Source organism: Hibiscus syriacus, unplaced genomic scaffold (assembly GCF_006381635.1).
Source record: "Hibiscus syriacus cultivar Baekdansim isolate YM2019G1 unplaced genomic scaffold, ASM638163v2 tig00112319_pilon, whole genome shotgun sequence".
Taxonomy (NCBI): Eukaryota; Viridiplantae; Streptophyta; class Magnoliopsida; order Malvales; family Malvaceae; genus Hibiscus; species Hibiscus syriacus.
Window position 1 is genome coordinate 748,452 of NW_024063301.1, and position 12,215 is coordinate 760,666.

The 12,215-nt window shown below is 30.6% G+C and overlaps 2 protein-coding genes across 2 annotated transcripts; both read left to right on the forward strand.

Annotated features, from left to right (window-relative positions):
- Positions 1 to 3,501: 3,501 nt before the first annotated feature.
- Positions 3,502 to 4,128, forward strand: LOC120177763. The gene is made up of 2 exons (XM_039183785.1): positions 3,502 to 3,826; positions 4,031 to 4,128. The coding sequence occupies exons 1-2, from the start codon at positions 3,557 to 3,559 to the stop codon at positions 4,082 to 4,084; spliced, it is 324 nt and encodes a 107-aa protein (XP_039039716.1). The 5' UTR covers positions 3,502 to 3,556; the 3' UTR covers positions 4,085 to 4,128.
- Positions 4,129 to 4,199: 71 nt separating this feature from the next.
- LOC120177762 (growth-regulating factor 7-like) lies at positions 4,200 to 5,148 on the forward strand. The gene is made up of 2 exons (XM_039183784.1): positions 4,200 to 4,524; positions 4,629 to 5,148. The coding sequence occupies exon 2, from the start codon at positions 4,658 to 4,660 to the stop codon at positions 5,114 to 5,116; it is 459 nt and encodes a 152-aa protein (XP_039039715.1). The 5' UTR covers positions 4,200 to 4,524; positions 4,629 to 4,657; the 3' UTR covers positions 5,117 to 5,148.
- The last annotated feature ends 7,067 nt before the right edge of the window (positions 5,149 to 12,215 follow it).

The following is a 12,215-nucleotide window of genomic DNA, read 5'->3' on the forward strand; positions in this document are numbered from 1 at the left end:
GAACACACATGTATCAGTCTGAGAAGTCTGATATGGTAGCCTACTACTGGGTCTGCCTATCACGATTTACAACAGTGCTAGATCCTACAAATTAGAAAAGATTATATCACTAACCTAATAAGATAAATTATAAACTTTATTTTAAATGATTTACGAAAACATACGAGTAACTCTCTAAGTACGTGAATCATGTGGATATATTGGACAAGAAGCGTCAAACCTAATTAACCCTCGATAGGGGGAAACACAAGTACCTTCATGAAAATACATTCCCAAATTAATTTCGTATTCAAAACTCAATAAACATGTAAAAATACTAAAAATATGAATTCATTTTTTGTTTAATATGCTTATTTTAGGGCTTTTGGTTTAAATTTTGGCAAAATAGACCAAAAAATCAGACTCGGGACATTGAAAACTATCAAGAGAGAGGTTTTTCAAAAAGTCAATGCTAGCTAACAATCAAAGGCGGTAAACAATAGTCAATCGCGGTCAATGATCAATGGTGGTCAATGACTAGGCTAAGATCGGCTCAGTTTAACTCGGTTAGACTAATTTAGCTTGGATCAGTTATACGAGTTCGGTTTGGTTAGACTAGTTAGAGTTAGGCTGATTGGATTTGGGTTGGACTAGGTTAGGGTATAGACAAGGGTCGAGTTAGAATATGGGTTGGGTTGAACCAATTCTAACCATACCCCTAGACGGTAGAGAAGCCTCACACGTAGGGGCGACATGCGGGGGTGCGTGCGACGGTTTATGATTCTGACAAATTTGAAAAAAAATTAAAATGCATAAAATGGGGTTGAGTCGCTTACCATACTTGATTTAAAATGGTGAACACCGAAGTTATTGATTTCATAATGTCATAAACTTATTCCTCCTCACCCCTTCACACGTCAGGGACAATGACAGAAATACAAACAACAGTTGCTCAAAATTTCACCAGGAACACGATGGTATGGGCGGTGAGATGAATATAGCTCTAGACAGCAAGAGAATGGTGATGAAAGTTTCTTAGAGGAAAAAGGAAAGAGAAAAATCTAAAAGTGGAGAGAGAGAGAGAGAGCTATAGGTTTCTATTTTGGGAAGCCTCGAGAAAGATGGGAGGGATTTTAAACTCCTCTCACTTAAGAAATGATAAAATCACACCCTAAGTCCTTGAATACTTTATGCTTTAAGAATTTTGTTTAAATTTAAATTAAAAAATCAATCTAATCCCTGAAATTAAATAAAAAAATATTATCCCCTAAATTAGAGAGTGATACTTTAGACAACATGGAACTCTTTTATGTTAGTGTTGCTCTCGCAGTTATTAAAGCTGACAATGATGTCACTGATCTCTCAATGCAGTAAACTGAGAAGCATACATCTTTATATTACTACCTCAATAATGCTCCAGCAACATCAAACACATCGATAAAAACAAAGTAAATCAAATACTTTTTTTTCATCAAACAAGTTATAAACATAACACCCAAGGTTTAACATCTCAAATATAAAATAGAGTTTATCAACCAAAACAAAGTAAAAATTTCCCTCTCGGGCTTGATTCCGATTCGCCAAGTTGACACTTGATCAACGAAAGACCACCTCTCTCAAGTTTGATCCACTTTCATGTCATTATGTTATATTCCCAATGTGCTCTAGCTGTCATGGTTGCGGCGGTAGAAGAAAAATAAAAATAATTGTAGGAGAATTAATGGAGGATGAAACGAGGTTGAAGAAGAGCATAAAAAGTGTGAGTAAATGCCCTTTTTATGAGCCTAAACGGTTAAGGCATCCTCTAATGATATAATTTCTATTTTTTCTTTAATTTTCAACCATTTTACAACTGGAATTGAAAATTTTTCTCATTCTATAAATTCTTTTAACCGCTTGATGAGTCATCAGTTAATAAAAATGGTTTAGAAATTTTGCCTCGCATCTTCTCATAGCAACACTTGTAGAATCAAATAATGTCACAGCATCATAGTAGCAAATTCATAATAAAAATTATCATAATTAGCCCAAGAAATACCAACTTGTTCCCAATATGTCAATCATGCAAAATATGCTAAAAATAATATAAATATGTTCTTAAAAATACTGAAGTGCAAGTTTATCCTAAGTAAAAATGTTTTAAATAATACTCTTTTAGAGAGTTATCAATACCTTTCACTAGCATTTTGGTCAATTAATGATTTAATAACTTTTTAGTCTTATAACCTTAAGAGGCCATTATCTGGCCTGTCTGTATATTTTAAAGGGAAAATTATGCTATCTCTAATTTCTGTATCGATACTAGGTATGGGTATCAATGCTCAATTCTATAGTATCGATACTTCTGATCAGTATCAGTACCAAATTAGTACAATAAGATATATAATTTAATTTTATTATTGATTCTTGAAACTCATTATTGATATTAAAGGGTCATTATTGATACTCTTTAAATGAGTTGGTACTCTATGAATGTTTTGCTCAATTTTCAATTATAATTTTATACAATATTAACACCTCAAGAACAATAGTGATACTCAAACCAAAAAATGACACCAATAAGTAAATCATCACAGTTGTACCCATATAAATGACCATGATAAATTTTGAGTATAATGTAGGGGTCCGAGGTAGTTATACCAATATACATAAATAAGGAGATGGGAGTTGTTTCTGTTTGGCAAAAAGATATGTTTCGATCGATCTAATACGTTGATTCATTGGTCTAATCCATAAATTTAGATATCTGGTATCTGAAAAAAGGAATACTCAAATCGGATACGAATTAGATAAATTTCAAGTTCAGATTATATAAAAATACGAAAAACCGGGTCATTAGATTTTAGATATCCTTTAGCCCAATAAATAAGTAGCACACTCTAACTCAATAAAAATTAAGATATCAAATAAGTTACATAAAATCACAAAATATAAACTATAAATTTATTTTTATCAAATTAAATTTTATATTTACAGTCGGATATTCAAGCTAAAAATTTAAATAGTCAAAAATTTAAGTATCTGAATATATTATATTTTTTTTTCGAATCAAACAATAGTTGCTATTTTAGTTATTCAAAATTTTAAATATATAAATTTTTAGATTAGATCAGATTTGTATTCGAATTTATATATTTGTAGATGTTAGAGGGGAGAGGGAGAGAGGGGGACCCGCCAATATCATCTAAAAAGTATAAACGATAAAACATTAAAACTACCCGCTCCCATCATCTTGTTTTCTCCCCAGTTGCCACCCTGGCTTTCCCCTTCTGATTTCTTCACCGTCTACCGTCTCAACCGGTAATCCCTCGTGCATTACTCATCCTCCTTTCTGTGGTGCAACAACTAAAAAGCAAGAAATATATAACCGGAATACCTAATATTAGTAGTAGTAGTAGTAGCAGTAGTATAGATGTTTGGCTTTTGCAATTTTTTTATTTTTATTTTTTCTTCGTATTCATTTCTCTCTTTTATATTTCTTCTCACAGTAAAATTCTGACTTTTTAAAGATTATTTCTTGGTTTGGGTTTTCTTCTGTCTTTTTTATTTTCTCGAGAGAAAATCCTGTCCTTCATCGATGAGGATCAGGAAAAGAAAAGTTCCGCTGCCTTTCTCTTCCATTTCTCCACTACCTCTTTCATCAGATCCCAACTTCAACCGCCCTCCGGTGGCGGTGGTGCAACAACAACAACAACCTTCTCCTCCGTCACCCACTACTCCATACAGCTTTGATCCTCTCCACCACCCTTCCAAATTTGGTCATCCAAATCACCCGATCGGCCAACCACTACCAACCCAAGCCCTTGATTCATCCGCTTTCCATGGAAAGATCAAACAAGATTACTTGGTTAGTTCAACGATTCAATTCCAAGACACTTCAATTCTTTTTTATCATGGTTCTAAGGTTGTTTACAGGAGTGCATTAGTGCTGAATATAATAAAGAAAAGCATATCTTGTTTGAAATTCTTTTTTTACTTTCATTGATTTGCACCCATGGAAGTTGCATCAAGCACTAAGTAGGATCCTTTCTTTCTCTTTTACTTTCTGTAGGTCTTGACGCATGGAGAAGAGGAAGAGGAAGAGAACAAGAATGGTACCGGGTAAGAAATGAAGGGCTAAAAATGTTAAAAAAACAAACCCAAATTGCTTCATTTGTTTGTTTCATGAAATCTTGTAGTAGAAATGTTAAAGAAAATACAAGGATCTTGTTCTTCACTTTATTTCAGCTTTGGCTAGCCACCATACCTTCCTATCTAATCTAATATTTTCTTTTTTATCTTCAAATTTGGTTAACTAATACTATATATGTGCATGCGGTGCACGTTAGAACGAGGTGCTGGTCCCCGTCATCAGCTATCAACCAATAGCATTTACATTTTGATCTATATCTTGCACTTATTTCGTCATTCATTTTTAAAAAATAACAATTTATGTTTGTGGTTGTGGATCTTCTGGGTTTGGTTTACTTTCTAGTAAAAGAAGTGTTTTGGGTGAAGAACTAGGAACTGGATTCCTTTCACAGTTGAATTCTTCCCAGCACCACGGTAAAGATCTTTTTTTTACACAAAAATGAAGAATGCAGTCATTAGTGTTTGATCGATCTAATATTTGAAGGTGGTTGCACTTTGTTGTTGTTGTTTTGATGAAGCATTTCCATTGAAGAACAGAAGAGGGGGCATGGACGACGATGACGATGATAGTAAGAGGCCAATGAATAGCAATGCCGGTAAAATGAAGACTAAGCTGAACAAGAAAGAGAGCAATGATGATGATAATGGTAGTGGTGCAAACAGGAGAGGCCGAGGTGGTGGTGCAGTCATGGAAGGGTCGAGGTGCAGTCGAGTTAATGGAAGGGGATGGAGATGTAGCCAACAAACACTCGTCGGTTACTCCCTTTGCGAGCATCATTTAGGTAAAGGTAGGCTTAGGAGCATTACCACCGTTCAAACCCGAGGCAAGGAGGAGCGACATGCTGATCGTCGAGCTCAAATATTGTCGAATTCTTTGTCTTCGTCTTCTTTAGGAAAGCAGACAAAGGGTGAGACTGGAGAGGATGGGAAGCCATTGATGATGAGAATGAAGCTTGGTATGGTTAAAGCTCGATCGATAAGCAGTTTGCTGGGCCAAGGCCAATGAAGACCACTATCATTTGAGTGTGTAAAGGTTTGAGGTTACTTTAATTATATTGTTAAATACAAGGTGCAATTGTTCCAACTTCGGTTTTGTTTGAGATTCTTGATGAACTGATGCTTGATCAAGTGTTTTTTTTTAATCTTTTGCCTTTTATTATTGTTTTTTTATTTAGTGCTTTTTTAAAACAAATTCATGATTAAATTATTTAAAAATAATCTTTTTAAATATTAAAATTGTAAAAGTTATAACATAGATTTCAGCTTTTATCATATAATGAGTATCGCTTAATTAATTATTATTAGGTGTTGTTTATTTTTGTATAAACCGTTAACTCTATTAAATGTAGAAAATATTTTAAATTACGTTAAAGATTTACAATTATAATCGTAAATTAAGTACATAATTATGATAATTTCATAGGATCATTGAAATAAAAATTAGTCACTTAAGATAACATAAGCATCATATAAGGAAAATTAAATTCTTAACCAATAAACTCGAACAAATATAAATACAAACATGCCTGATCGCATTGGCAAACGAACTACGAAATGAATCAAGTTTCTAAAAGCCCACCAATAAATTGTAAATTAGACTCAAGCGACGTGAAAAGATCTACGAATACAAATCGAGTATCCAAATCTTATTTAATGGTCCAAAGTAGGAAAGATCAACAAGATAACATATACACACCATAATGATCAGCCGTGATGATGTCAAATCAACCCTAGAAAAAGATACATGAAAACAACGACCGAATGACTGAAAAGCACACCAAAAAATAGAAAGAAAAAAAAATAGTTATACATACAAATGAAAACGTGTCATACATGCATACTTATTGAAAAAAACAAAAGAAAATAAAGATGTGATATAAAAAAATAAAAGGACAATAAAGAATACCAACCGTCGATAACCAACATTAAAATTAGTGTTGACGTCGATCAACAAATATGAAAAAACAGGATGAAAAACACTCCAATGAGAGAAAACTAGATTTTAGATAAAAAAAAAAATTTAACCAACATTAAAGTTAGTGTCGTCGTCGATCAACCAGTGTGATTGTATTTGTTTTAAAGAAAATGTTATCAATGCAACATATTTATGCTTGAAATATGGTATACTGTATTAGTGTCTACGAAAGGAAAACTTTGGAATATTAAACATAATGGTCTCCATTGCAAGGCTTAGAAAGAAATGATGTAATTCTTTGTTCAAATTAGAAATTTTGAGATGGATTCATAATAAGAACTAGTGAGGGTAGATCGCAATACTATTGCTAAGTTGAGTTAAATTTTTACATGTTGGAGCAGGGATTTACTTAAAATTTTATGTTAAGAGGGACGGATTTATAAAATTACATAAAACTTTAAGAAAAAAAGATTTTATAAAATTTTAGGGACAAAAAAAAATTATCAATAGAAAATATAAATAGAATATCTAAAATATATAAATTTAAAATTTTCAGGAGGAGAAATGCTCCTACCCGCCCCCCTTCCATCCATTAGCATGTTCTAATAGATTTTTAAGCACAAATGTTTGAGAATTTAATTTCTCAAATGAGTATTTTTGTTGTTGAAATCTGAAAGGATTTATGCCTAACATTTAATCTCTCAAATGTTTTATTAGCATATTAAAGTGAAATATGGAGGTTATGCTCTTACAATTTGTTTTGGTGGTTTAATGTGCAATATCAAAAATTTCAAATGGTTAAAAAAAATTTAAAATCAATATTATCATTTCTAACTACTCTAAATTAATCAAAGAAAATTAATTTATTAACTTTAATGTAGAGTAAATGAACAAAACTTAATAGTGACAAATAATAATTACATGATAATAAATTATAATAAAGTGTGTCTGATCTTTTATTTATCCAAAAAAAAAAAACCAATGTCGCTCTCGATATTTTTTCACTCAATGTGGTTCTCAAACTTATAAAAAGAATCCAATGTGGTCCTTTGACCAACAATTTATGTCGTTGACCATTACGATACTGACGTGACACTTTACGGTGTTGATATAACGATCCACAGTGTTGATGTGGCACTCTACAATGGCTAGTGATGTGGCTAATGACGTAGTAGATGAGCTAATTTTTTTTTTAAGTTCGAGGGTCAAATTGTTTTTTAAAACATTTAAGGGCTTATTAGATTTTTAAAAAATAAAAAAATATTTTAAATTCAAAATATAATAATAATATAAAAATATTCAAAAATTAAAATTAAATTACTAAAAATAAAAGTATATATTATTTTGTTTTAAAAATAAAAAAATAAAAATCATATAATAATTCGTCTCTAAATTCTAATATGAATTTTATTTTTATTTTGTTGAGACATATTTTTGTTTCTTTATTTTTTTTTAAAAATGAAAATAATGAAGTGACAAAAAAAACCTCAAACACTTGAAGTTGATATCTACCTTGACTTTATGGAGTTGTATCTAATAGAAATTGGAGGAAAAATTAGTGAAATAGAATTTAAAAAGATGCTTAAAATTTAAGATAATTAGATATAAATATATAAAATAAAATTTGTGCAGCAAGAAAAAAATTAAATTTTTATAAATCAAATTCAAGTTAAATTCGAGGTATATATATATATATATATATATATAATTTTTTAATAATTTAATTTTTATTTTTGGTTTTATTATATTTTTATTTTGTTTAATATTTTTATATTTTGAATTTAAAATATTTTATTTTTTTTACAAAATCAGATAAGCCCTTAAACTTAAAAAAACAAATTAACCCTCAAACTTGAATAAATCTATCTGTCACATCATCAGTCACGTCACCAACCACTGTAGACTACTATATCAACATTGTAGATCGTTATATCACTACCATGAAGTGTCACGTTATCATCGTAATGGTCAACGACGGAAACCATTAGTCAAAGGGCTACAATGAGTTCTTTTAAGTTCAAGGGTCACACTGAGTGCAAAAAAATATCGAGGACCATATTGATTTTTTTGGGCAAATACAGAGACCTTAGATTCCCTTTTGCCTATAGTTAAAATTTTAAATCAATAAAATTGATAAGATAACGAAAATTTATAGGCAACAATTTTTATGGGTCCTTGATTATTTTTTACATAATTTTATTAATAGTTTAGTTTTTTCATGGACAACGTGGATCAACCTTATAGATGTAATTATTTCAAATTATGAATATAAAAAAATGTACTTTTTGATTAACAAGATATAAAATACTTCATAGATCTTATGGCTGATAAGCAAATTTAACTTATAAATATATATTTAACATCCACGACATCAGTAGAATGAGTGAAGATTAGAAGTTATATGTATCCATAACTAGAAACAATCATTTTAGATATAAAGGTCAATTTAAAAATAAATAAATTCAGGACTAAATTGGGGCAGGGCACATTTTGAGAAAGAGATAGTCGAATTTAGGGTAGAGTCAAATTTAGGATACAAAATGTCTAACCCAACTTGATTTAGGATAATTAATATATATTATTTAGTATATTTCAATATTTATATTGTTTAGGATTTCGTTCATTCCATATCCTAAGCCGCTCATTTCCCTTTTTTCTCTCAAAACTAAAGAAGAAAATTTTATGTTTTTTTGTGTTTCGATGGGTTTATGAAATCCCAACATTGAGCCACCATCACAATTACTATAGCCCCAACGTCGTCGTAGACATATATTTAGAGTTTTAACATGTTAGGGAATTTTCTCTCATTTGCTTCTATTCTCAGTCACTCTTTCGTGTTCTATTTAGTTTCATTCTTACCTATGATTTCTATTTTTTTGGATTTAGGGTATAAATAAATCAAACTTGAATGAATAAGGTTGTTTTTGTGTTTATTTGGTTTTTTTAAAAGTGTTCATATTCGATTCGTGTTCGTTTAAATTTTTAATATCATGTTTGTATTCATTTATTTATTTTTGAAAGTGTTCGTGTTCATTTATTTATTATTCAAAAACATGTTCATTTAACGATTACAAACATATTCACTTATATGTTCATGAACATATTTGTTTACACTGGCGACTGCATGTATATTTCAGGTTAGGCACTTGCCCTCTTGAAATCCGAATTTCTTTATGTTTGTTGTTCATTTTACTGATGTGTCCACCTTGAAATTCTATTGGTGCTTATACCATACCAAAAAATTTTACTATTAGTAAATATGTGTGTCGTAACCGTCTTTCGGTTGGGTCCCGAATTGGGTTTCGACTTGAAAAATGTGGATTGGAGTCACCACCGATCATTTATTTTAAAACAAATAGGTAGATCGGATACCTTATTTCTTATCTGATCTTCATCTTACCAGTGATATGTCGGATTCGGGAGTCGGTTACAGTCAAGAAAGGGTTAGTACCCTTGAACTGCCCTTTCGGTACTACGCAATTTCCAGTTGTTTTTATTAAGAAAATTGTAATTTTAGATTAAAAGGTACAATTTGACCTTGATTACTTACAGTTGATTGATTGAGAATGTACCCTTAATAAAGTCAAAAAGCCATGTTAGAAAAAGGGATAATAAAAATAAATAAAATAGATAAGAAAATAAAGGATATGACACGAAGGTAAAAGGATGAAGAGATTATAAAGGAATAGAAATAAAAATAAAAACAAAGAAATTAAATAAATAAGTGAATGAAATAGTAATAACATATGTACAGAATAAAAAACAAAAAATAAAATAAACATCAAAGAAACGAAAATAAAGTAAAAATAAAGAAAACAATTAAAATATATACATAATAGTAATAGGTCATATAAATAAACTATTAAAAGTATATATAGTAATAGGTCATATAAATAAACTATTAAAAGTATATATATATATATATATATATATATATATATACAATAATAAAATACAGAAAGTAAAACCAAATAAATATAATAATAATAGACTTAGAATATATATATAATAACAAAATATGATAGCAAAGAAGGAAAAAAAATTAATGATAAACTGAAAATCATTTAAAAATACACATACATATATATAATGATAATAATATAAATAATAAAAAGGAATAAGAAATATATATATATAATGTAATGTCAAAAAAACAAGCAAATAATTAAAATATATATATAGTAATATACGTATATATATATATTAAACGATATAATATAGTATTTTAAAAAATATCAAATGAAAATAACTTAAATATATATATATATAATAGAATATTTAAATAAGTAAAATAAAAAACGAAAAAACAGAGAGACTAAATTGAAAGAAAAGTGGGTTTAAAAATCAGTTTTGGGCCAACATAAAGGTACAGAAACATCAGAGGGACCAAAAGGGTAGTTTACCTTATTTTATTAAAAAACACGCGGATCTGAGTTATGAGGCGGGTCGGGTTGTGGTCCAATCGGGTATTATATATATTAAAATTCAATCTCAAAAAATTTCATTTTTCATTTACCCACTGAATCAAAGCCTCTCTCTCTCGTTTTTCTCTCATCTGTTCATCATTTAGGATGAACAACGTCGTAGGGTTCGATAACCCAGAAATCGGCAACCGTGAGCCACCTCGCTACTGCCGTTGAACGGCGACGGCCGTCGTTCATCGGCGGTAAAATCACGAAAAAAAAAATTTATTTTCCAGGAGCTTTTCTCCTCCTCGTTTTGAAAATCAAGTTGGTTTTTCAAAAAAGGCCTCGGGTTTTCGTAGATCTACGAAAATAATCTCGAACGAAAACACCTTTTCATCGACCAAAAGCTTCTCTATTTGTTTACTTTCGACTCAAAACACCACGAAGGACGATAAATCTGACATGCAAAGGGCCAAACGAATGAAAAGGTAAACAACAATATACCTCGCTTTTATTTCTTGTTTCGAAATGCTGTACAAGTGCTCGGATCCTATTTGCGTTCTCTATTGTGAACTGATGCGTGAGTTTACCTTGTGGTAATCTTGTCCCCGTTGTGTTCGATTACAAGTTTATTTATACACAAAAAAAGTTCTATTTTTAGCCTAATCTTGAGTCCTAATCGGTCTCTACTACGTTGGTTGTTGGTGTCCCATACATGCACGCCGGTTGGAGACCGAGAATGGTGGGATTGTTGCATGAAAAACGGCAACCAAGGGAGGCGTGGAGCGTGTGGATTCTTTGAGGCTTGCGGCGCTACTGGTGAGGGTGTGCTAGGGTTTCCTGCTGGTTTGCTGCTGCTGGGCCATCTGGGCTGCTGAAGATGGGCCACAGTTAGGCCTAAGGCCTGTTATAGAAATGTGAATGTATTAGTTTTAAAATAATAATAATACTCATATATTATAATGCATAATATATATATGTATAAAATGTGTGTCTACAATGTACTTACCCTGAAAAATATTTTTGAATCTATCACTATTCATCTAGCGTCTTTTTATATGTTCGTTTATATATTCAATTTTTAGTTTTCACTCATCATTTGCAAACTAAAAAAAAATTCTAGAATTACGTCACTAGTACTTTACTTTTAAGATTCACATGCAATTCAAACTCTAAATGTTACTATCTGTTTAATTTAATCATTACCTTTCCCAATATTTAAAATATAAAAAAATAAAAGGAAAAGAATAACTGAGTAAACAAACTTGTTTATAAACATAAATGAATGAGTTAATAAATGAGCTCATAAATGAACTTATTCGTGAACATAAATAAATCGAACACACAATTGTTCTTATTCATTCGTTTATTAAATGAGAAAAAAAATTTTGTCCATACCCACTTATTTACCTCAACAAACGAATATTATGCGAACGATTTAAGAACAGTTTACCAAATATTGTGTTCGTTTATACCTTAAATATAAAGTGAAAAGGAAGACCATTCCGGTGGCCATTCTTTCGATATATTTATTTTATTTATTTTTGGTTACGTTTATGATGTCTTTATTGACTCCATAGTTAGTGGCAATAGCTATCAGAATATAAATATGTAGTGGATCCCTTCTTAGCTATAACGTGTGGCTCAAATTATTTCCATTAATTGTCAAAGATGGACATCTTTTTTGTACCTGGGTTGAAGCCATTCTCAAATTAAATATACATGTTCCCAAGTTCGAGTGATTTGTTATTTCAGATCTGATCGAATAAGATTTAATTAAACAT